The sequence below is a fragment of the Ovis aries genome, chromosome 10 (assembly GCF_016772045.2).
Source record: "Ovis aries strain OAR_USU_Benz2616 breed Rambouillet chromosome 10, ARS-UI_Ramb_v3.0, whole genome shotgun sequence".
NCBI lineage: Eukaryota > Metazoa > Chordata > Mammalia > Artiodactyla > Bovidae > Ovis > Ovis aries.
In genome coordinates this window covers 77,181,489-77,205,441 of record NC_056063.1, presented here as the reverse complement: position 1 = coordinate 77,205,441, position 23,953 = coordinate 77,181,489, and the positions used below count along the sequence as shown (strand labels likewise).

Below are 23,953 nucleotides of genomic sequence, written 5' to 3'. Positions count from 1 at the left end.
AGCGTGTGGATATGAGCGTGAAAGAGGCACAAGCGAAAATCCCCAGGTCTCAGTGTCCTTGAAACATGAGGTTAAATGAGCTCCGGAAATGCCTTGCGGTTCCCTGCTCTATGCCGAGCCCCTGTCTTGGTGCCTGTGCCCTAGTGGATTCCTAGCATTTTCTGTATGAATGAATGAGTGGGAAACTAGGGGATGAGCAGAGGTTGTCTGGATTTACAGGAGAGACCATCTCAGTGATTCTGATAAAAGACAAAACAGAGACTTCCCTGGTGGTCCAATTGCTAAGACTCCGTGCTCCCAAAGTACAGGGACCTGGGTTCCATCCCTGGTCAGGGCACTAGAGCCCGCATGTTGAAATTAAGAGTTCGTATGCCACATCTAAAAGAGCCTGTGTGCCTCAACTAAGACTTGGTGCAGTCAAATAAATATTAAAAAAAAAAAGAGACAGGCCATATTAGAAAGGGTGATGTCAGGAATTCCCTGGTAGTCCAGGGGTTTAAGACTCTGTGCTTTACTGCTGAGGGCCTGGATTTAATCCCTGGTTGGGGAACTAAGATCTTGCAAGCTGCATGACATGGCCTGGAGACAAAAAAGGGTGATGTTTATGGCCATGCAGACCTGAGGCCCCATGGCCTGGAAGGGGCTCTAGTAACAAGGATCAGGGGAAAGGGACCTTGGACATATGGGAAGTCACCAGTGTGAATCTGTGGCGTGATAGTCTGTGCACGTGTGAGGCCTGCCTGCAGGGACCAGAAACGTTCAGGGCAGGGTTGTTACGGTTCAGTTGCTCAGTCATGTCCAACTCTTTGTGACCCCATGAACTGCAGCACACCAGGCTTCCCTGTCCTTCTCTGTCTCCCAGAGGCTGCTCAGATTCATGTCCATTGAGTCGGTGATGCCATCCAATTATCTCATCCTCTGCCGTCCCCTTCTCCTCCTGCCTTCAGTCTTTCCCAGCATCAGGGTCTTTTCCAATGAGTCAGTTCTTCGCATCAGGTGGCCAAAGTATTGGAGCTTCAGCTTCAGCATCAGTCCATCCAGTGTGTGTTCAGGGTTGATTTCAGGGCAATAGGATCTGGGAACAGGGAAGAAGAAGTGAAGTGGAAGGATGTCTGACCAGTAACCCCTGTCCTGTTGGTTTTCAAGTGATGATGGTGTTGGCATGGCTACAGTTGAGGGAGAAGCCACGTAGGTACCTGACTCATAATAGAAGCTGCTGGACACCAACAGATGGTGATGGACACTGTGAGAGCAGATGCTCATTTAAGGGGTTAAGTACAGAGGCCAGGCGCATGGACAGCAGGTAAAAGACGTGCTGGAAACCATAATTTGGAAGATTCAGAAGACTAATGCAAACCTAAGGGAGTTACCAGGAGAAGAAATGACCCACAGGGTTGCAAGTACCTCACAGCTAAAAAAAAAAAAAAAGAAGAAGAATATATTTTATTTTGGTCCAGAGAGAGCTAGGATGATCTGAGGAAAGCGTATGCCAGTAGAAGTAAAAATGTTGCTGTCACAGAATACAAAACTGGATTTTAACCATTTAAAAGAGAGTGATGAACCAAAGTGGTTTTTCTCCCTGAGTTGCCACTAGCTGTTTCCAAGGAAAAGATTCATCAATGAACATATTGTAAGTGTGCAGCCTCCGCCCACTATTGAGCTATTTGAATACCAACTGCTTTTGATAAAGCTACTGGAAATCATGCTTGTCAAACTTCCTGCACTGCCTTATGAAGGACACTTCTGTTAACAGAGACCAAAAATACATTGGGTTATAGATACATGAGAGTGATAAGGCTAAGATACACAGAAGCAATTTCCTATCAAAATAATAAGTGTACCTAGGATACTTAAATATTCCCGCTGGTCTTTATCAGGAGAATAATAGGCATGCTGTCCTCAGTTATATTGGTTCAACATGAATGAATGTGTACGACAATATTTCTGTATATAAAAGAAAATTGTTGCCTCAACTTAATTTTGGATTCTTCACATTTGTAAATTGAGACATCCAGGAGACAATGAAAGACAGGGAAGCCTGGCATGCTGCAGTCCCCTGGGTCGCAAAGAGTCGGACACAACAGTGTTTGTAAATTGAACTTATTTTACTCCTTGATGATATTTTATAAGAAATAAGTCATGATTTCAGTGATTCAGGAGCTGGTTGTTGAGGGGTTTTTCACTGCATGATTATTGATTAAAATTGTGGAGCGAGTGAGGAGACAAAGAGAGTGAGCTGGGCGGTCAGGCAAGAAAAGGGAAATTTATTAGAGGAAAACGAGAGGGTGACTGGCCCTTAAGGAGAAACCAGCATCTTCCCTTTCTTTTTTCTTTTTTTTTTTTGCATCTTCCCTTTCTGACGGGGTCTTTCTTATACCCTGCCAGTGAAAAATTCTCTGAAGGGGTGGCTAATTTTTAGCCTGTAGCTGAGTCCTGTGGTCACGTAGCCTAAGGTCTGGAATCTGGTGGTTTCATAGCTTTGAGAAGGTAGGCGCCAGTGAGAAAACAGAATCTTGTTTGGGCAGTCTGGTCAGTCTCAAGGATCCCTGTGACTTTATTCTTTGTTTGTGAGGGCAACATAATGAGCCATCTTAACAGTGAGCCCCCAGGTAGACCCTATGAAAAGTAGTATGACTCTGGATGTAAATACATTTTGTTGCGTTTGAATGCATGTGTGGGTTCCCTAGGATTTCTTGGGCACTGCTTGATTTGGTGGCACTTTTGTATTTGTAAAGCAAGGGTGAAGTGGTTTGATAACTACTGCCGTTCATCAATGGTGCATTGTTTTGGCGGCTCAAATATACCAGTCATGGAGATTTTTGAAAAATAAGATTCTGGATGTCTACTTCGCCAGGATAACAAATCCTTTGTCAAAAGTCTGTTTTGCTCCTGATGGGATATTGCTAAGACAAGGTACATAGAATTAACGTGTGAAGATATCACATTTATACATCAAGTAATTTTCAGGCCTTAACTATGGCCAGATCAGAAGAGAAATAAATGGCCTTCCACCGGCCCAGTGGAAAGGTATTATGATAAATTTTTTCTTATATCATCTTGGAACAACATTGTAAAATCAGTGTTTGTTTCCTCCTTTGCATTGTGTTATCTTTAAGGATTTCTAAAAGATTCGGTATCCAGTTTTTTGGTACATAGGAGACTGTCATTCAAGAAGCATCCGAAATTGAGGCCACCAAATGCCCCCTCCCCATAAATCAGAGAACAAGAATAATTTGAATATTCTGCATATATTTACATATCGATGTCAAGAGTCCCTAACTCCAATTATGTAAAATAAAATTAATTAGTGCAGCCTCCTGTAAAACCCATATTCAAATCCAATATTCAGGACAAGGCAGCCTGGAAACACCTACCACACCTTAAAGGCAATTAGCTTGATTTCTTCCGGGAAAAGGAGGGTCAGGCAGATGCACCTACCTTGGTGCATCAAGGGGAACAGACACAGAGGTAGATGTTTGAACACAGGGAATCAGATCCCAGGCAGTTGGTCCTGAGCTTCTGTGTTCTCTTTCCCAGTGAAAACTGCACATATTTACACATACTGCAAACACTGGCTTGTTCTTCTCGGGTTCCCACGAGCATTGCGTGGCACTCACTCTCCTTGGCGAGGATTCTTTCCCCAGCCCCAGGGAGACCAGAGAGTGTGCCAATGCTTATTCCTGGTGATAAAACTGCTGCATTTCTCCTGACTAAGCGTCCTCATGGGTGTGCACTGCTGGAAGGACCTTTACCCTCCCTTACCTGCCTTCAGAAGTTCTCCTAATTGTAGTTCAGCACCAACTTGGTCCATTACGAACACCTTAGACTCTACAGTTTAGAACTTCTTTTAAACCTCAGATTTGCTTGGATGGCCTGGGTTGCTGCCTCAAGACTGGACTTTCTCATGCTTGCATAAAAAAGACAAGAGGTGGGACTTCCCTGATGGTCCAGTGGTAAAAATTCTGTCTTCCAATGTAGGAGATGTGGGTTTGACCCCTGGTTGGGGAACTAAGATTCCACATGTGTGTGGGTGAGTGTGTGCTCAGTCATGTCTGACTCTGCGACTCCAAGTAGCCCACTGGGCTCCTCTGCCATGGAATTTTCCAGGCAAGAATACTGAAGTGGGTTGCCATTTCCTCCTTCAGTGGATCTTCCTGACTCAGGGATTGAACCCAGGTCTCCTACATTGAAGGCAGATTCTTTACATGCTGAGCCACCAGGGAAGCCCCTTTAACCTTTCTAGTTGCATGTATTTATTATATACAGTAAATGGAACTTGAGTGTAATTAACAAACTTGCCAGGTAAAAGTGTAATTAACAAACTTGCTAGTGGTAAAGAATCCACCTGTCAATGCAAGAGACATAAGAGACATGGGTTTGATCCCTGGGTCAGGAAGATCCCTTGGAGTAGGGCATGGAAACCCACTCCATTATTCTTGCCTGGAGAATCCCATAGAAAGAGAAGCCTGGTGGGCTGCAGTCCATGGGATTGCAAAGAGTCAGACATGACTGAGCAACTTAGCACGCATATATGCAGGCTTGCATGGGGACTTCGTTTTTGTGATCAGGGTAAGGATGGTTTGGGGACTAACTCACTCTGTCTTTCTTCTCTTAGACTGTGGTTTTGAACTTGCTTCCCAGAGCTAACTTCAGCATGCTCAAACGGAAGCAGAGCTCCAGGGTGGAGACCCAGCCGGTTACCGACTTTGGTCCCGATGAATCTCTGTCGGACAACGCAGACATCCTCTGGATTAACAAGCCAGTAAGTTTCTTTTTTAAAAAAGAAGAGAGAGGCACATGCTGATATGAAGCCGCTTTGATTCATTTAATTCAGAAGCTCCTGTCCCTGTGATTTGAAACGTCTGAGCGGCAGTAGAATGTGGGTGAGTCTTGGAGTCTGGGAGATGAAAACAATTCCGATGACACAATGAGATGCCATGTGAGCTACTCACAGAGGAGGCATCAGAGGTGGCTCCTCAGCCTGCCCTCTGTGCATGTCCTCCTCGGAGTCACAGAATGTGGAGTTAATGCCACTTCTCCGGCAGACCTGAAGCTGGAGACTGAGATGAGGGATCTCTTCACTTATCCTCACCATGCAGGAGTCTGAGGAGATAATCAGATGTTAGGAATTAAAGGTCTCCTTCTGAGTTGCAAGTAAAGGTTAATGAGATAGTGGATAGTGTCTGTGAAGAACTTGTCACCTTCTCTGCCTAATTAAGCTGATGAGAATTTGAGGCAAAGCCCAGCCACACGTAGTGTCATTGTACACGAGGAGACAGTCTAGCGGCCAGAGCTGTGGCTGAAGGCATCGTTGCAGGACTGGGAAGCTCAGCTTCCAACAGCAGTCCTGTTGTTCCGTCACTCAGTCATGTCTGACTCTTTGCGAACCCGTGGACTGCAGCACACCAGGCTTCCCTTCACCATCTCCTGGAGTTTGCTCAAGCTCATGTCTGTCGAGTCAGTGATGCCATCCAACCATCTCATCCTCTGTCGTCCCCTTCTCCTCCTGCCCTCAGTCTTTCCAGCATCAGGGTCTTTTCCAGGGAGTCAGATCTTCACATCAGGTGGCCAAACATTGGAGCTTCAGCTTCAGCATCAGTCCCTCCAGTGAATATTCAGGGTTGATTTCCTTTAGGACCGACTGGTTTGATCTCCTGTACAGGATCCACTCTCTTATCAAACTCAACAGCAGGAGCTGAAATCAGGAAATGAACTGCCACTCTGGTGCTGCTTGTCTTTCCCTTGACCTTGACCGTAATAAAGATGATCAGCCTTGGTCCCCTCTGTCCTCTCCGTTCTTATCTGTTCTCCAGACCGCTTCTCAGCTGCTCTCTCCTTCCACATTTCTGTGTCTGTTCACATCACCCTCTGCTTAACAATCATTGAAACATCCCTATTACCTACATTGACAGTTTTAAACAGTAGTTTGTATCATACGCAAGGCCCTTTATACTGTGGCTGTAACTTGTGCAGCAGCTGCCTTTCCTGCATCTACACTGTCCACTAATTGGCGGCTTCCTGCTCCTCCGAGGTGTCCAGCCAGTCCGCATTGTTTCCTTTGCCCTGAGATGCTTCTCCAGTGATGGGCTACCCAGGTGGCTCAGTGGTGAAGAATTCACCTGCAGTGCAAGACTCCCAGGAGACACAGGTTTGATCCCTGGGTTGGGAAGTTCCCCTGGAGGAGGGCATGGCAACCCACTCCAGTATTCTTGCCTGGAGAATCCCATGGACAGAGGAGCCTGGCAGGCTATAGTCCATAGGGTTGCAAAGAGTCGGATACAACTGAAGCGATTTAGCACTCACACCCAGACGAGTCCAGTCCTCCTTATCCATCTCACCCCTGCCCCCATCCACTCCAGAAGTCTCCTGCTTTGACCCTCCCCCACCACCAATGGAATGAACCTCTTCTCTTTCCACTTTTCCTAATTTATATGTGCTGGATATTCAAAAGCAGAGACATTACTTTGCCGACTAAGGTCCGTCTAGTCAAGGCTATGGTTTTTCCTGTGGTCATGTATGGATGTGAGAGTTGGACTGTGAAGAAGGCTGAGCGCCGAAGAATTGATGCTTTTGAACTGTGGTGTTGGAGAAGACTCTTGAGGGTCCCTTGGACTGCAAGGAGATCCAACCAGTCCATTCTGAAGGAGATCAACCCTGGGATTTCTTTGGAAGGAATGATGCTAAAGCTGAAACTCCAGTACTTTGGCCACCTCATGAGAAGAGTTGACTTATTGGAAAAGACTCTGATGTTGGGAGGGATTGGGGGCAGGAGGAGAAGGGGACGACCGAGGATGAGATGGCTGGATGGCTTCATGGACTCAATGGACGTGAGTGTGAGTGAACTCCGGGAGTTGGTGATGGACAGGGAGGCCTGGTGTGCTGTGATTCATGGGGTCGCAAAGAGTTGGACACGACTGAGCGACTGAACTGAACTGAAAGTCACCTCAGTCGTGTCCGACTCTGTGTGACCCTGTGGACTGCAGCCTACTAGGCCCCTCCGTCCATGGGATTTTCCAGGCAAGAGTACTGGAGTGGGTTGCCATTGCCTTCTCCTACTTTATATGTAGATGTAAGTAAAAAATGATTTCTGTATAAATATATATGTGATGCATCTTAGACCGAAATAGGCATAATATCACTCATCAGTGATGAGTTAGAACTGTGTTGTTTCCATTGGTGTGTCTTCAGAGCCCAGTGTAATTTCCAACACGTAGTTGGTCTTTCCCATTCATGTTTAGGGAATTTTGAACGCAATACAAAATAAAGCCGTCATTTTTTCTTAGCGTCCACCAGTACAGAGCTTTCTGAGACCTGGAGAAGGTAGTTTTACAGATGTAGGCTCAGAAGACTAACTAGAATGATTGATGCTTAATGAGAATTCATTCTTTAAATCCATGATGGTTTTGTGGGAGAACTCATCTTTTGAGGCTCATTTGTGTAATTAGGTCCTTTGTATTGGAGGCCTAGATGGATCTAAATTTACACGTGGTGTTTATTGAAGTGCTTCTTGATTGGCATGAAAAGCACATCAACTTTTAAAGTTAATCATCAGTGACTTATGTGGTATGGAAATTAGTGGCATTATGTCTTCATGCAAATATTACAACTGTCAGGTTAATATTATAACCCACTCACCAGCCTACAAGTGTCTGAGTCTCCTCAAAGTTCTGACAGCCTTTTCTGTTTTTCATCTTAGGTGGTTGTTGGCTTGTATGGCTTCAGAACCCATTGACTATGAAACTGAAACAGCTTTTTTTTTTTTTCCACAGACAGTATATTAAAGAATTAATATGACTGCATATATTATGTATATATATATATAGGCTAGTCAATAGATAACACATTGAAATTATGTTTAGGAATTGTGTACTGATTTGTTAGTAATATTAATTGTGTGGGTTTAACATGCAAATGCATTAATATTTTTTAATCCTAGCTATTAATTTTCATAAGATATTATATGGATGATTTATGTTCTACACTTATACACATGTACACACACAGAAACATCTTTAACTTTTTAATTCCTTCTTTATGTTAGGATTAGGGAAAGACCTCAAACAGCAAGTGCACTGCCGGCATTGCACAAAAATGTATTTTTTGGCATTTTGGGGAGAGATAGCTGAGCTAAATTTATATGAAACATGTTCTCAAAAATAAAGAGGAAGTTTCGTTTATTATTAACTTTTGAAAGTATAGGATGAGAGCAGAGTTTAAAATATATTTTCATACACACATGTTAACATAAGATAGTAGAATGAAACCCCTACATGTGGGAAGTGTTATGTATCAGTTACCTTTAAGAAGCATCTAGGGTCGGCTGGGATGCGCCCATGTGCTAGATTCCAGGGAAGATAGAATAAATATGGCCTCAGAGTCCAGGTGCTCACAGTACATAAAAAGCATATCCGTCTTCTACATATTTTCATTGAATGAGGCTCTGTTGTGTCCTTATGTCCCAGTAAGTGTCAGGGTCTTTGGGATAGTGTGACCTGGTCCACATTGAGGTGAGGTTTTATTAATGTAGGACCACAGACAAGCTCCTTAACCTTCCTGAGTCTTAGTGCTTCCATGTGGAAATTAGGCTGCTTTGAGAATTAAATGATGTAAAATACTTCAGGCTCTACTACAAAGCCACAGTCATCAAGACAGTATGGTACTGGCACAAAGACAGAAATATAGATCAATGGAACAAAATAGAAAGCCCAGAGATAAATCCACACACATATGGACACCTTATCTTTGACAAAGGAGGCAAGAATATACAATGGAGTAAAGACAATCTCTTTAGCAAGTGGTGCTGGGAAAACTGGTCAACCACGTGTGAAAGAATGAAACTAGATCACTTTCTAACACTGCACACGAAAATAAACACAAAATGGATTAAAGATCTAAATGTAAGACCAGAAACTATAAAACTGCTAGAGGAGAACATAGGCAAAACACTCTCCGACATAAATCACAGCAGGATCCTCTGTGATGCACCTCCCAGAATTCTGGAAATAAAAGCAAAAATAAAAAAATGGGATCTAATTAAAATTAAAAGCTTCTGCACAACAAAGGAAAATATAAGCAAGGTGAAAAGACAGCCTTCTGAATGGGAGAAAATAATAGCAAATGAAACAACTGACAAACAACTAATCTCAAAAATATACAAGCAACTTATGCAGCTCAATTCCAGAAAAATAAACAACCCTATAAAAAAATGGGCCAAAGAACTAAATAGACACTTCTCCAAAGAAGACATATGGATGGCTAACAAACACATGAGAAGATGCTCAACATCACTCATTATCAGAGAAATGCAAATCAAAACCACAATGAGGTACCACTTCACACCAGTCAGAATGGCTGCGGTCCAAAAATCTGCAAGCAATAAATGCTGGAGAGGGTGTGGAGAAAAGGGAACCCTCCTACACTGTTGGTGGGAATGCAAACTAGTATAGCCACTATGGAGAACAGTGTGGAGATTCCTTAAAAAATTGCAAATAGAACAGCCTTATGATCCAGCAATCCTACTCCTGGGCATACATACCGAGGAAACCAGAATTGAAAGAGACACATGTACCCCAATGTTCATCGCAGCACTATTTACAATAGCCAGGACATGGAAACAACCTAGATGTCCATCGGCAGATGAATGGATAAGAAAGCTGTGGTACATATACACAATGGAGTATTACTCAGCCGTTAAAAAAGAATACATTTGAATCAGTTCTGATGAGATGGATGAAACTGGAGCCGATTATACAGAGTGAAGTAAGCCAGAAAGAAAAACACGAATACAGTATACTAACACATATATATGGAATTTAGAAAGATGGCAATGACGACCCTGTATGCAAGACAGCAAAAAAGACACAGATGTGTATAGCGCACTTTTGGACTCAGAGGGAGAGGGAGAGGGTGGGATGATCTGGGAGAATGGCATTGAAACATGTATACTATCATGTAAGAAGCAAATCGCCAGTCTATGTCTGATGCAGGATACAGCATGCTTGGGGCTGGTGCACGGGGATGACCCAGAAGGATGTTATGGGGAGGGAGGTGGGAGGGGGGTTCGTGTTTGAGAACGCATGTACACCTGTGGTGGATTCATGTCAATGTATGGCAAAACCAATACAGTATTGTAAAGTAAAATAAAGTAAAAAGAAAATAATAAAAAAATAAAGTTCCTGCTGAGAGAAAAAAAAAGAAAATATGTAGCACATTATCAGTATTTAATATGTTAGTTTTGTTTTTCTTTTCTCCCTAAGTAACCCAAGTGTTAGTTGCTTAGTCATGTCCAATTCTTTGCAACCCCATGGACTGTAGCCTGCCAGGCTCCTCTGTCCATGGAATTCTCTAGGCAAGAATACTGAAGTATTCTGGTAGCCCTTCCCTTCTCTAGGGGAACTTCCCAACCCAGGGACTGAACCCATGTCTTCTGCACTGCAAGCGTTTCTTTACCATCTGAGCCCCTAGAGAAGGCCCCCTTTTCTCCCTAGTGGTGAAATATTGGGTTGGCCAAGAAGTTTGTTCAGAGTTTTCTATAAGATGTTACAGAAAACCCAAATGAACTTCTTGGCCAGCCCAATATTTCCAACTCAGTATTACGTTTTCCAAATAGTGTGGTTCATAACACGGGTTTCAGATGTTTCATGCCATCAGATAGTAACTCTGGGCCATCTCCACAGTGGGTTCACTCTCTGCTGCGCATCTGTGCCATCATCAGCGTCATCTCAGTCTGTATGAACACGCCCATGACCTTCGAACACTACCCTCCTCTGCAGTACGTGACCTTTACCCTGGACACTCTGTTGATGTTTCTCTACACAGCAGAGATGATCGCCAAGATGCACATCCGGGGGATTGTCAAGGTGAGTGTTTCCATGTTATTTAAGCTCAAAACAAAAGCACACTGAATTCATTTAATGTTTTCATGTTAATTTCAGTCAAATAAAACATCTCTTTATTTTATCGATATTGAAGTCCTTTTAAGAGGGTATAATTCCAGATATTGGCAAAAACGCGATACATTTAAGAGTATTATAAAAGTGAAGTCAATCGTGTAAGGCATAAAGTCTTGGAATATCTGAGAAGCAGCTACGTGGCCCCACCTCCAGCTTCCTGAAGGCCAGAGGAGGGTCTTTCATGCCACCTACAGGGTGATCATGCCACCTAAGCCAAGGAGGCACCTGTTGCTTTATGGAATGCAGAATAAGCGTTATATGTGATAAATTTGCAGTGTGATGATAAAAGGGAGGATCTCATTTGCCTGAGGCATACTAAAGATGTAAAGAGGTAAAAAGAGAGACTTGAAATGGAAAGGAATTCCAAGACTGTAAGACAAGAATGTGTAGCATGAAATTGGTGCCATTGGGAGACAATAAAGAAAGAAATGAAAGAAAAAGAAATAAGAAGGGAAATTTCTATCCTGGGGAATCTCTTCCTCCTGTGACACTAACCTTTATAGAGGTTAAATGGAAATCCCAAATGAACTTTCTGGCCAGCCCAATAATCTCACTCAGTATTATAGATGGTGCTGTCTCTAAAGTATTTTGATGGGTTTACTTGCTAAGTCATGTCTGACTCTTGTGACCCTGTGGACTGTCCATGGGATTCTCCAGGCAAGCATACTGAAGTGGGTTGCTGTTTCCATCTCCAAAAACTATTATAAGTTGTGCTATTTAGAGAGTCAGTGGTACAATGAAACAGCAGAATGGGTATTAGGGTTTGACAAATGAAAGTTTTGACTCAAATTAGGATTTGAGTCTTTTCATTTATTGGCTGTATAAATATCTCAATGGAAGTAATTGTGATGGAGAAGAGCCTTATTTTTTACAACATTTTTGAGAATTTAATGAGCTGATGCTTAAGATGTATTTATTGGGTCAACTTCATTGCTTCTCTTTACACATAATACATTGTATGCTGTCTTTAAAAGAGAGGAATCACAATCAATGCCCTACTGTCTTCATTTTTAACTTTTTAAAACATTTTATTAAGGAAATTTTTAAATTTACATGAAAGTAGAGATTATAGTTGGAACGAATACCTATATATAACTCAACATCAGTAGTTATCAATACTTGTCCAGTTCTATTTCTTTTTAAGACAACTCTGAGAAATCAGATTATTTTGGAAACAACTTATGCATTGCCAACTGATAAAATCTTTTTTTCTAAATATTGCGTTGGGTACAGTTAGCAATAATTTCTTATTGTAGGCCAATACGCAATCCGTATTCATGATACCCCCCTTGTCATGAGTATTTTCTTTTAGAGTTAACTTCTTTGAGTCATGACTCAAAAAAGCAGCACAAAATGTATTTTTTTGGGTTTGATGTTTGAATATTTTATCATGTTAAGGGATTAAACATAAATTTCAACTTTTGAGAGTTGTATCATGAACAGCTTTTACATTTTGTTGAATGATTATTTTTCCCTTTGACTCATAATAATGTGGCTTTCCTAGTAATCAAACCATCCTTACATTCCCAGAAAAAAACCTGGCTGGGTCATAACACAGTTTTGTTCTGTTTTAATATACTATTTCATTATATTTGTTATTACTTTTCTTATTTAAATTTTGTTTAATCTCTATCAGGCTTGATATTAGCTATTCAGTGTATATATATGCTGTGTATATGTACTTTTGTGCTCTAAAATAATCTGAGTAATCTTGAAACTGTTTTAGCTTGAAACATTTGGTAGAAATCTCCTGTGAAACCATTGTATCCTAGTACTTTTTTGATGGGACTCCCTTTCTTTAAATGGGTTTGTTTAGACTTGCTTGGTCTTTACTTGATGAAATAAATTTTTTTAAAGAAATTGTCCACCATTAAGTTTAACTTATTAATAGTGAATGTTTACAATGTACTGATTTCCAACTAAAATATTTGTACAGCTTTTTTTCAAAAATGAAAATTTGTGAAGAAAAGAGTAACCTGATGCTTAAAATAGAACATGATTTACACATATACTTTATTTGGGTCGATAGACTCAAATCCTGTGTCCCTGGAAAGGCTAATCTTCAGGGAAAAAATAGGGAAGAGAAGGTAGTGATGCACTTAACACTTAACAGTTGTTAAAGAGATAAAGAATGCCAGCACAAGATTTAGCCCCCAAGAACTGTGGAGCTGTATGCACACCCTACCTTTTGCAGGTTGTGGACAATGGCAGTGTTTCCACTGCATACATGCAGATACACAATAGTGGTTCTTCTAGTTACACAGTGACTGGGGCAAGTATTTTTGCAAATGTGCATAGTGAACATTTGTATGGTGAGAATTCAGATAGTGAGAGATCAGTATTTTGTGGAAAACGCTCTAATAGTGGTCTGAAAAAGTGATAGGGGAAAGGGGGCACCAAAAAATAGTGACAAAATCTGTTTGGGGCTGCCCAGAAAAGTCTTGAAGAAAGAGAATGTTGAAGTCTTGTCTTGAAGGATAAGGAGGTGTGGGCTATGGCTGGTGTCATGGGGAGGGAAGTAAAGGATTTCACGGAGAGAGGAAAGCAGTGCTCTGAGACACACAGCCTTGGAACAGACTGGAGCCTTGGGGTGCTCTGTGTAGTCTTAGTCAGGAGTAGCAGATGGTATGCCCAGGGAACAGCAGGGGAGGACCCTGGGAAGGGAGACCAGCTGCATCTTGGAGGACCCTGCGGCCTTGTGAGGAGCTCAGACTTCCTTCTGTGGTCAGTTAAGAGGCATGGGAGATCAGAGTACGAGTGACATAGTTTGATTTGTATTTGAGAAGTTCATGGTGGAGATCACACGCTCCGTGCACTGCAGGAGAGAGAAACTGAAGCACAGAGGCCTTCCGGCAAAAAATGTCCTTCGAAAGTTTCATTAGAGGCATGTATCTGCTTGAAGGATTTCACATCTCTTATAACATTTCCCAAGCCTGACTATATCTGCCAATTAATTTTCACTCCCCGATCATTTGTTTCTAATTGACTCTCCCACGAATTCCTGTTCTGAGAAGCATTGTAGCTCAACCAAATCCCTATGGGCAAAAATAAAGCATTGGGGTGATATATGTTTGTGTTTTTGTGAAGCATTCCATGTAGTGCAGACTGTGAAGTCTTCAGACAATTCTCAGTTGTCTATTTTTCATCTGGCAACAGACCTGGCTAAAAAGTAGCATGCGTCCTCTGAGCATTGTTGAAGTAATAAATAATAATGCTAAGACACAGTGACAGATGGTCCCTGGGAATGCAGAACAATAAATCATGTGCTTATGAAACTATACCCATGCATATTGTTTTGTGACTGCAAACTATATCCCTATGAATGTCTTCAGGTAAATGTGTTTGTTTTCTCTGCTTGTTAAATCCTTGCATAGCAATTTAAGTTTCTCTCTTCTACTGTATAATTGATTGGCAGCCTCCAAGTGTTTACCTTTATAAAGATTGATAGACAACTCTTGAATAACTCATCTCCTCGGCACCAGCCTGCTGATTTCTGCCCATAACTCAAGCACTCTCTCCTCTTCAGTTCTTGTTGATGCAACAAGCAAATTAAAAGACCTTTCTTTCATATTGGGAGACATTACAGTTTCTCAAGTACCAATGGGCCTTCATGTGTGTTTCTGTTTCCATATTTTGGAAGCAGGGGGGAGGGACAATTTATTATTTGCAAGTATTATAACTTGAACATGAATACAGTAGGATTTTAAAAGGATCTGGACATACTGATACATTGAATCATAGCACCATTTAACCAGTTATGGTGAAGAGTCTTTGAAAATACAAACTGAAAAAGAGACAATGAGTTAAACGTCTCAGACACAAAGTGCAGCATGAGATTATGTTACTGAACCAAACTTGGGTCTGTTCACCTTCACCCAGTAAAGCCAGTCTGCTGACACGGGGTTGTGGTCAAGGCAAGTACAGTGTTTATTTCAGAGCCCAGCAAGGAGTATGGGCAGCTAATGCTAAAAGGACCCAAACTCCCAGAAGGGTTTCAGGGAAGGGATTTTAAAGGTCAGATGAGGAAAAGGTCAAGGAGTGCCTGACCAGCTCATGGAGCTGGTGGTGTGGTAACTACCTTCTGGTTCCAGCTGGTCTGGGTCTAGGTGCTGGTCAGCATGCCGTTAACTTCTTTCACCTTGTGGGATTTTAGTAACTGCAAAACAACTCAAGGATGTGGCTCAGAATTTTATCTACAGCCCTGGAAGAAGAATTACAGGTCCTTGACTTTGTTTTATGGTTCAGCTATTATTTGGCCTTATTAAACTGTTTTTCTGTGTTTCTATATTTTCTCACTTTCCTGATTGAGTTTGCTCTTTAGAACTCCAGGAAGGCCTAGGAGGTTAGAGCTTCTGTATGAACAAAATGTGGGGGACACAGCAGGGTCCCGCTTATCTTCAGTTATACTTCAAAGCACCAGGTTTCAGAGCCTGTATTCTGTTCATGAAAAGGTATTTCGTCCTTACGGAGCCTTAGTGAGTATTGATAATGGTTGATATGATTTCAATTTCAATTCAGTCATATTTGCAATCTCATTACAATGCAAAAATTATATAAACCTTGTGCTGCTGTGTGTAGTCATGTCTGTTTTGTGACCCCATGGACTGTAGCCCACCAGGCTCCTCTATCCATGGAATCCTCCAGGCAATGCTATTTCCTCCTCCAGGGGATCTTCCCCATCCAGGGACTGAACCTCTGTCTCTTGCATCTCCTGTACTGGCACTCAAATTCCTTACCATGGTGCCACCTGGGAAGCCCATATTAAACTTTGACCCAATTCCTATTTAGGTGGCATATCAGCTTTGCTGATTCAAACTATACTAATCTGAGAAATATGCAAAAATTATCTAATAATTTCATCTGTGATCTTTCATGATTATTCAGGAGAAGAGTCTTAACTTTAAGGTATTACCTTTCAATGTACTACATCTTTCTCTTTTTGCTACAAAGAATCATTCCTTTAAAGGTACAGTATTAGTAGTTTCAGTGAATGGATAGATGCACGGATGCATTCATGAAGCATAAGCATTGACTTCTTACTGGCTGCACTGTAATCTGCTGCTGCTGCTACTGCTGCTAAGTCGCTTCAGTCGTGTCCGACTCTGTGTGACCCCATAGGTGGCAGCCCACCAGGCTCCCCGGTCCCTGGGATTCTCCAGGCAAGAACACTGGAGTGGGTTGCCATTTCCTTCTCCAATGCACGAAAGTGAAAAGTGAAAGGAAAGTCGCACTACAGAGGCTCAAAAGACGTGGTTCATATGCTTGTCTCATCATTCATTTAATATGATGGTGCAAGGTAGTGGGAATACCGCCTGAAATTGTCTAAAGTTTCAAGATACTATTAATCTTCAGAGCAAACTCAAACATTGACAGTGGAGTGGAAGACAGACCTTTTTTAAAAAATGCAGCACCAGAGAATATGTTTAGGGAAGATTTAAGTAGGAAACCCAAACTATAGAAACTAAAATATAAGTTAATTAAATAGCTAGGTGGGAGTTACAAAGGACTATTCTGTCTGTTACACGGTGTGAACCTTATTTATATACATGAGCTGAGTTGCTGTTGGTTGCATGATATAGGAGCAAAAGCACTGATTAGAGTGGGCCGTGGTCAGACCAAAGTCTGGAGGAGATAACTGGCACAGACTGCAGGGAATTTTTTAGGAAGACAGAACAGCATGCAGGACAATGAATGCTAAAGGGCAAAAGGTTAAAAAAAAAAAAAGATGGGAAAAATCTGAGTGTGATTGGCCTTTGTATCTTGGATCACTATTACACAGCTCAAAGGTTTTTATAAATATTGAATGACTCCTCAAAACCAAAACCCAAAAAATACTGTGTAAAACTTCTGCTCAGTGGATTATTTCATGTTTTATACCAGGAAAGTTAAAAGAAGCTAGTTTTAATTGACCATTCCATGCAATCTAGAGTGTGGTGGTCTTGTTGGGACAGGCAGATACCACTCTGAATTTCTGGAACATCCACCACAGAGAACATTCCAGATAATTCAACTCAAATGACTTCATAATTCAGAAATATATTTCTGTATTATACAGTATAACTTTTTTTGCTAAAGCAGTTTTCATGAGGTCATTAGAAGTTAGAATGTGCTTGCACTGTTGCTGTTCAGCGGCTAAGTCGTGTCGGAGTCTTTGTGACCTCATGGACGGCAGCACTCCAGGCTTCCCTGTCCTTCACTATCTCCCAGAGTTTGCTCAGATTCATGTCCATTGAGTTAGTTGTGTGTTTGCATGCTTTTGTTTTATTTGGAATCCAGCCAGAACTTCTAAAATGACTTAAAATAATCCATCCTTTGATAGAGTTCAAAATATACTCAAGTCAGCTTTTCAACATCAATTTCCTTCACCTATAAATCTATGTAGTAAATAAAAATTCAGCCAACTCTGTTACTGATGACTTTACATTGTAAATTTGTGAGGCTCATATTTTTCAAATTTGACTTTATTCACACCAGCTGAGTGATTTTTGCTAATGCTAGAATTTTCACCTTTTAAAAAAGTTAGCTTTGAAAGATCTATTTTTAAAATGTAACACATGACTATTAGTCAAAAGGCATATGTATGGATATTCTGGAAAAATTATGTCTCTTTTCCACCTTTGGCTCCTTGCCACTCTGTTCCCCTCCCTGGGAAATACCATTATTTATCCTCATTTTTTATATTTTAAATAACCCTCAATATAATGAAAAGCTCTCAACTTGTATCTAATTGAATATAATTTGTTACTAAGGCAAATTATGAGCAACAGGAGGTTAACTGTAGTGATACTATGTGAAACATTTTTTAATTTTTAAACAGGAAAAAAATACTATTTGCGAAAAGTCTTATATAAACTTATTTGAGTGCTTGTGTACCCAATAATCTGTAATTATTAATATTCTCTTTCTTGGCTAACATTTACGTTTAATTGTTCCTATTTTAAAATAGTTCTCTGCTGAGCCTCATAAAATTTCTGTGTTCATTTTGTAATTATTTTACATTTTTTTAAAAAATCACATTTATGCCTAGTTCTTAAAATAAAGATCAAGTGATATTTTTTCACTTTTTTGCTCAACATATAAGTAAAGAACATATTTGTTTAATAAAAGTTGACTTGAAAATATATACTTTAATTTTTCTGTATGCATGCATGCATGCTAAATTGCTTCAGTTGTGTCCAATTTGTTGCAACTCTATGGACCATAGCCCGCCAGGCTCCTCTGTCCTGGGATTCTCCAGGCAAGAATACTGGAGTGGGTTGCAATGCCCTCCTCCAGGAGATCTTCCTAAGCCAGGAGTCAAACCTGCATCTCTTACGTCTCCTGCATTAGGAGATGGGTTCTTTACCACTAGCGCCACCTGGGAAGCCCATTTTTCTGATAACACTTATCGAAATAGAATATATGTGCATTTTACGTTTCTTAAAAAGTAACTGAGAATATAAGTTACATAAGGGCAAGTGTTTTTGTTTTATTTACTTCTGTTATCACTAGTGCCTGAATGCTGCCTAGAGCATAGAAATGTTCTATTTACTGAGTGAATAAATTAACAGATTTGTTCACTATGTCAAACAAAACTTAAGGGAAATTCCAAAGTGCAACTTAAACATTTGTATTTTATTATCTTTTAGGATGGTAGTCAAAATTAGATTCATTTTATATTGGTTATATTGTCTATTTTTAGTTCTACAATTAATTCATATTTTAAATTGTGCAGTGTACAAGGCAAATTTAATGCTTATGGTAGATTTCTCATGAGATATTGAAGACAGCTATATTATCCCTTAATTATTTGCTCTATACTTAACATGCACATATGTGAATACATAACCAGTAGCATTTTATGATATAGTTTTTATCTTCTTAAGATATGATCATATGATGATCATAACACTAATTTAATAGGTCATTGTCTATTAGTCACCCAAACCCCAAATTTGCTTTTATAACTCTTGTGGGTCTTCTTGAGTACACACCAAGTCTGGTTGATTCTTGTGCCAGTGGTAAAATTATCTGTGCATTCATTTGAGAAGTAGCATTGTTTTCTCTTAACTCTCCACAGGATTAATTTTCCCACCATTATTATAACTTTATTATAAATTAGTTGGCCTTATGTGTAGTATTAACTGGATGTGTACTTAGCTGTATATCTACACAAGGTGTGTGTGTGTAGTTGGTGTGTATGTATGTGTGTGTTTCACTCGGCATTATACATCCTCTTATATAAAGTACATGCTTACCCAGCTAACTAAGCTGGGCTTAAACTTCATATCTGAATCATATAACTTTCATTAAGTGAATTATCATCCATTAGCTTTAGATTTGCAAACAACAAATTATTTCTGGAAACCTCTGAAGGAAACTTTCTGACAATCTATTTGTTACTCCTGGCAGAAGGTTCTCAAAATTACCTTCTTTTCCTAAATATCCTGCAACATATTTTACCATTTTATTGAAAGTCTTGGTCTTCTGTTCCTATTTTTATTTTCTAACCAATTCACTCAGAGCTGGTAACCATGTGACTGGATTCAGAACTGAGTTTCACAGATTACTACAGAACTAGTGACTTAATTGTGCAGTCCTGAGCAAGCTATTGAAGGCTTTCTTTCTAGTTAAAGTTTTGTAATTTCAACCTCACAGGATGTACTGTTTTGTTATTTGAAAGGAAAGTTTTTTCCTAAAAGTCCCATTTTATAAAAATGATGCATCGCAGTGTCAGAATAGACTCACTGTTAAAAGGTGAAAGTAGCATGCCTTCTTTCTCTCTTTTATACTTATAATCCCAGTTAAAGTCAATATATGTTTATTTCAAAAATGAAGGCACATTTCTTCATCCTCACCTCTAATTCAGTTCAAGGTGAATTACTGGTTAATTCTCTACTGATGATGGTTGTTCCCAGAGATTCAAAGTCCTTCACTGACCACTGTATCCTCTTGGTTCTTGTAGGAAGAGTTGGTTTTAGGACCTGAGCTGCTTATTAAGTAGGATGACCTCTGGCTTCTTATGTGGCTAAGAGTAAAAATAGGGATGTTTTCTCTTTGCATGAATTTAAAATTTTACATGCACAGTTCTGCAGTTACTTGTGTTTTAGAAATTATTTTCCTCGTATATAATGTCATTTAAAATGCGGAAAGACTTTCCTTTTGAAGGTCTGTTCAGTTATGATACAAAAATTGTAGGTAGCTTATATCAAATTAACACTTGATTATTCTCTCCACAGATTTTTTTTGAAATTATTTATTTTATCTGATAACGCCATGTGAAATTTATTTTTAGGGGGATAGTTCCTACGTGAAAGATCGCTGGTGTGTTTTTGATGGATTTATGGTCTTTTGCCTTTGGGTTTCATTGGTGTTACAGGTAATTAAACACTTTTAACTTACATGGGTATATTTTCCAAAATGGGCATTATTTTGCATTGAAAATCTAAGTTGATATATTAAAGAATATATATGTGTGTGTGTGTGTGTGTGTGTATAATGTGATTGGGTAATTGTCTAGAAACACTTTTAATGTTTATTGATTTTTAAAAGCCTGACATTTTTAATCATCATCAGTCAGATGTTTGAATTATTTTTCAATCAGAAATAAAAATCAGTACCATACAAGATTATTTCTCATTAAACAGACATTAGAAATATATTCATTGAAATAAAGGGAAAGAACATGGAGTGAGGTTTCTGTATTTGCAGAATAAAAATTTGAATTAAAAAATCAAAAGTCCAGTCTTTTAGGTGACTAAATTCTCACTAAAAATAGCTAAAATAATATAAATACATTGGGGTATATATTGGTTAGCATAAATAGTGTATTGGAAATGGAAAATTCCTTACTTTGAGCAATGGGGAACATGTATTAAAAAGGCCTGAAGGAGAGATTTTATTATAAACAGTATAATTCATTCCCGGGTACTCATTCAGGCTTGATTTTGTATTTAATTCAAATTTAATTCATTAAAAATTTCAGAATAAAATAAATTCATCCTCCATCCCAGAGACGCATCGTGGTTCGTATTGATAAGCTGTTCTTATTTTCATAAAGCTCACGTCTCTAACAATTAATTTCATCCTGCATATTAAATGTGTTCTTTTCCATTTAGTAACTGTTGTAGGATTGACAAACATTTTCTAATTATCCTCTCGCCTCTGCTGGTAAATGGAATTCTTTTTCATAATATTTTTATTAACCCTTTCTCCATTAATCTATGTTCTAGATACTCAAAAAGTTCCACCAAAGACTGTTAGTAGTGAGGAAAACTCGGCATACTTACCCCAGTTTTGTATTAAAAACTGTGCCCTGATGAATCATTGAGGAAATGAACAAGATTAATGGCACTTTCATTCATTCATGTATTTGTTTCTCTTAAGAGAGCTATAGCTTCAAAATATACTCCAAAGAAAGTTATTTTTGGTGGATGATACTGTGGGAGCATAGCTCAGGTTCATGTACGACGTCCTGTGATGCCGTCTGTGTGTATCTTCACTGCAAGCCGTGCTATGACGCCGTGTGATGCTGTTTTTGCTATGTGTTGTGCTGTGTAATGCTGTTTGTATATGTCCTGACTACACGCAGTTTGCTGAGCGAAGGTCTGAGTTGTCTGTTCACCTCTGAATTTGCAGGTGTTTGAAATCGCTGACATAGTTGATCAGATGTCTCCTTGGGGCATGTTGCGGATCCCACGGCCACTAATTATGATCCGGGCATTCCGGATTTATTTCCGATTTGAGCTACCAAGGACGAGAATTACAAATATTTTAAAGTAAGCACTGCTTTTACATAAATTAAGGGGAAATGTTTATGACATTTTTTGGTAAGTTTTACCTACTCTATTTTTTTCTCCTAGGCGATCCGGAGAACAAATATGGAGTGTTTCCATTTTCCTCCTTTTCTTTCTGCTTCTTTATGGCATTTTAGGAGTTCAGATGTTTGGGACATTTACCTATCACTGTGTAGTAAATGACACGAAACCAGGGTAAGTTTATCTACTAACTGTACTTTAACCTAGTGATTTACAAGGATGTTTCTGCAGTTTTCATGTGAAAAACGTGTGTCTCAATTGTTAAAAGTATTTGTGTGCTCTCCATGGTCTGTGTTACAACTGGGAGACTAATACACACACATACATCCAAAGACTTTATTTGTAAAAGCCCAATTTGGTAATACTCCAGGCTTCCATCAACAGGTAAATGGATTAACAGGTATATCTATACGATGACTGTGAAAGTGTTAGTTGCTCAGTCATGTCCAACTCTTTGTAACCCCATGGACTGTACCCCACAAGGCTCCTCTGTCCATGGAGTTCTCCAGACAAGAGTATTGAAATGGGTAGTCATTCCCTTTCCCAGGGGATCTTCTGATCCAGGGATCAAACACAGGTCTCCTACATTGCAGGCAGATTCTTTACCGTCTGAGCCACTAGGGAAGCCCACTTAGAGTAACTACTGTTTGGCAATAAAAAAAAGTATGAGATATTGATATTCAGAATATCTTGGGTGAATCTCAAGATAGTTATGTTGAGTGAAGAACCTGGATGAAAAAGTACATATTCTCTGATTTCCTGTATGTAAGATTCTAGAAAATGCAGACTTATCTATGACAATGGAAGGAAATCATTGCTTGCCTGGGCATAAGGGTTGGGGTAGGAATAAGAGATGATGCAAGGGCATTAGAAAACCCTGGGGATTGGTCAGTATGTTCATTATGTTGATTGCGGTTCTGTGTATACAGGATTTCTCAAGCTGTTCTTTTTAACATGGGCAGTTTATTGTATGTCAAGTATTTGTTTTTGTTGTTGTTACTGCGACTATTTAGAAATGTTTCAGCGTGAAGTAGGAATCTGATTTTCTTCATATCCCCACACTACTTACTGGGTGTCATTACTCACAGTATTAAATCCTGCCTTTCTCATTTGCTAGTTCCCTGTCTATGTTTGGTTCTGTAGCTATGGTCTCTTTTGTGCTTGATTGGCCTATCTAATGATCCCCTCATCAGTATCACGCTCTGAAAGTGAAAGTGAAAGTGAAGTCTCTCAGTCTCTTTGTGACCCCATGAACTGTAGCCCACCAAGCTCCTCTGTCCATGGGATTCTCCAGGCAAGAATACTGGAGTGGGTTGCCATTTCCTTCTCCAGGGGATCTTCCGACCCAGGGATCGAACCCAGGTTTCCCACATTGCAGGCAGACTCTTTAACCTCTGCGCCACCAGGGAAGCATGGTGTTACCCAGTTAAATACTAACGTGTCTGTATGCCTTAGGTCACCTTTCCGGACCCCAGCCTCACAGGGCGCTCAGGACTCTGTTTCCTGCTTCTTATAGGCATGGAAGCCCAAGCTCTTGGCTACTGAGTCCTTAGTCCTTGTCGATACCATGGTTTAATCAACTCATGTGTTTCTCTCGTTCTAGTTCTTGCTTTCCTCTTCCATGTTGCCATTTTGGAATATATGTTTTCTTTCTTACAAGCCCAGGTGTGTATGTGTGTTCAGTCGCCCTAGTGAAGTCATGGTTAATGATATATTATATTTAGACGGATAAAAACATAATGACAGATTGATAAAGAAGCAGAAATGAAGAAAAGGACAGAGGAAGAAAAGCAAGCTGCTAAATAAAAGCAACAAAGGAGAAATGGGTAAAAAAAATAGACAAGCCACATTAAAAGTGGAGAAAAGCAATGAATTAGTACAAACACAGGGTAGGAGACTTGAAGGAAGTGGTGAGTGACGGTTGACTCGTGTGGGCGAGGGAAGAGATGCATAGAGGGAAACCTGTGGGTAGGTTTCTTTTTAAGTGCATGTGGGCTGCAGAATGTGTCTAGATTGTTCCATGAATGAATATGAAGGTGGAAAAAGATATCCTGTGGGCAGGAGACAATAGAGGAGAAGTGAGGGGAAGGAAAGCTTCTGGGTGAGGAAGCGGCTGTGTGCTAACAGCGGTGAATTCAGGAGCCTGGTTTAAAGGTCCCATTTTTGTTCGAATTGAAAGGCAAGACTTCTCAAATGTGTTAACCC

The 23,953-nt window shown here is 40.1% G+C and overlaps 1 protein-coding gene across 1 annotated transcript in view; it reads left to right on the top strand.

Annotated features, from left to right (window-relative positions):
• Positions 1–23,953, top strand: part of NALCN (sodium leak channel, non-selective) — a 302,582-nt gene that overhangs the window by 16,518 nt on the left and 262,111 nt on the right. The window contains exons 2-6 of the mRNA XM_015098259.3: positions 4,616–4,762; positions 10,677–10,859; positions 20,227–20,310; positions 21,570–21,709; positions 21,794–21,922. Of these exons, the coding sequence (XP_014953745.2) occupies positions 4,655–4,762; positions 10,677–10,859; positions 20,227–20,310; positions 21,570–21,709; positions 21,794–21,922 (644 nt within the window). The 5' untranslated portion in view covers positions 4,616–4,654. The remainder of the gene's footprint in view (positions 1–4,615; positions 4,763–10,676; positions 10,860–20,226; positions 20,311–21,569; positions 21,710–21,793; positions 21,923–23,953) is intronic.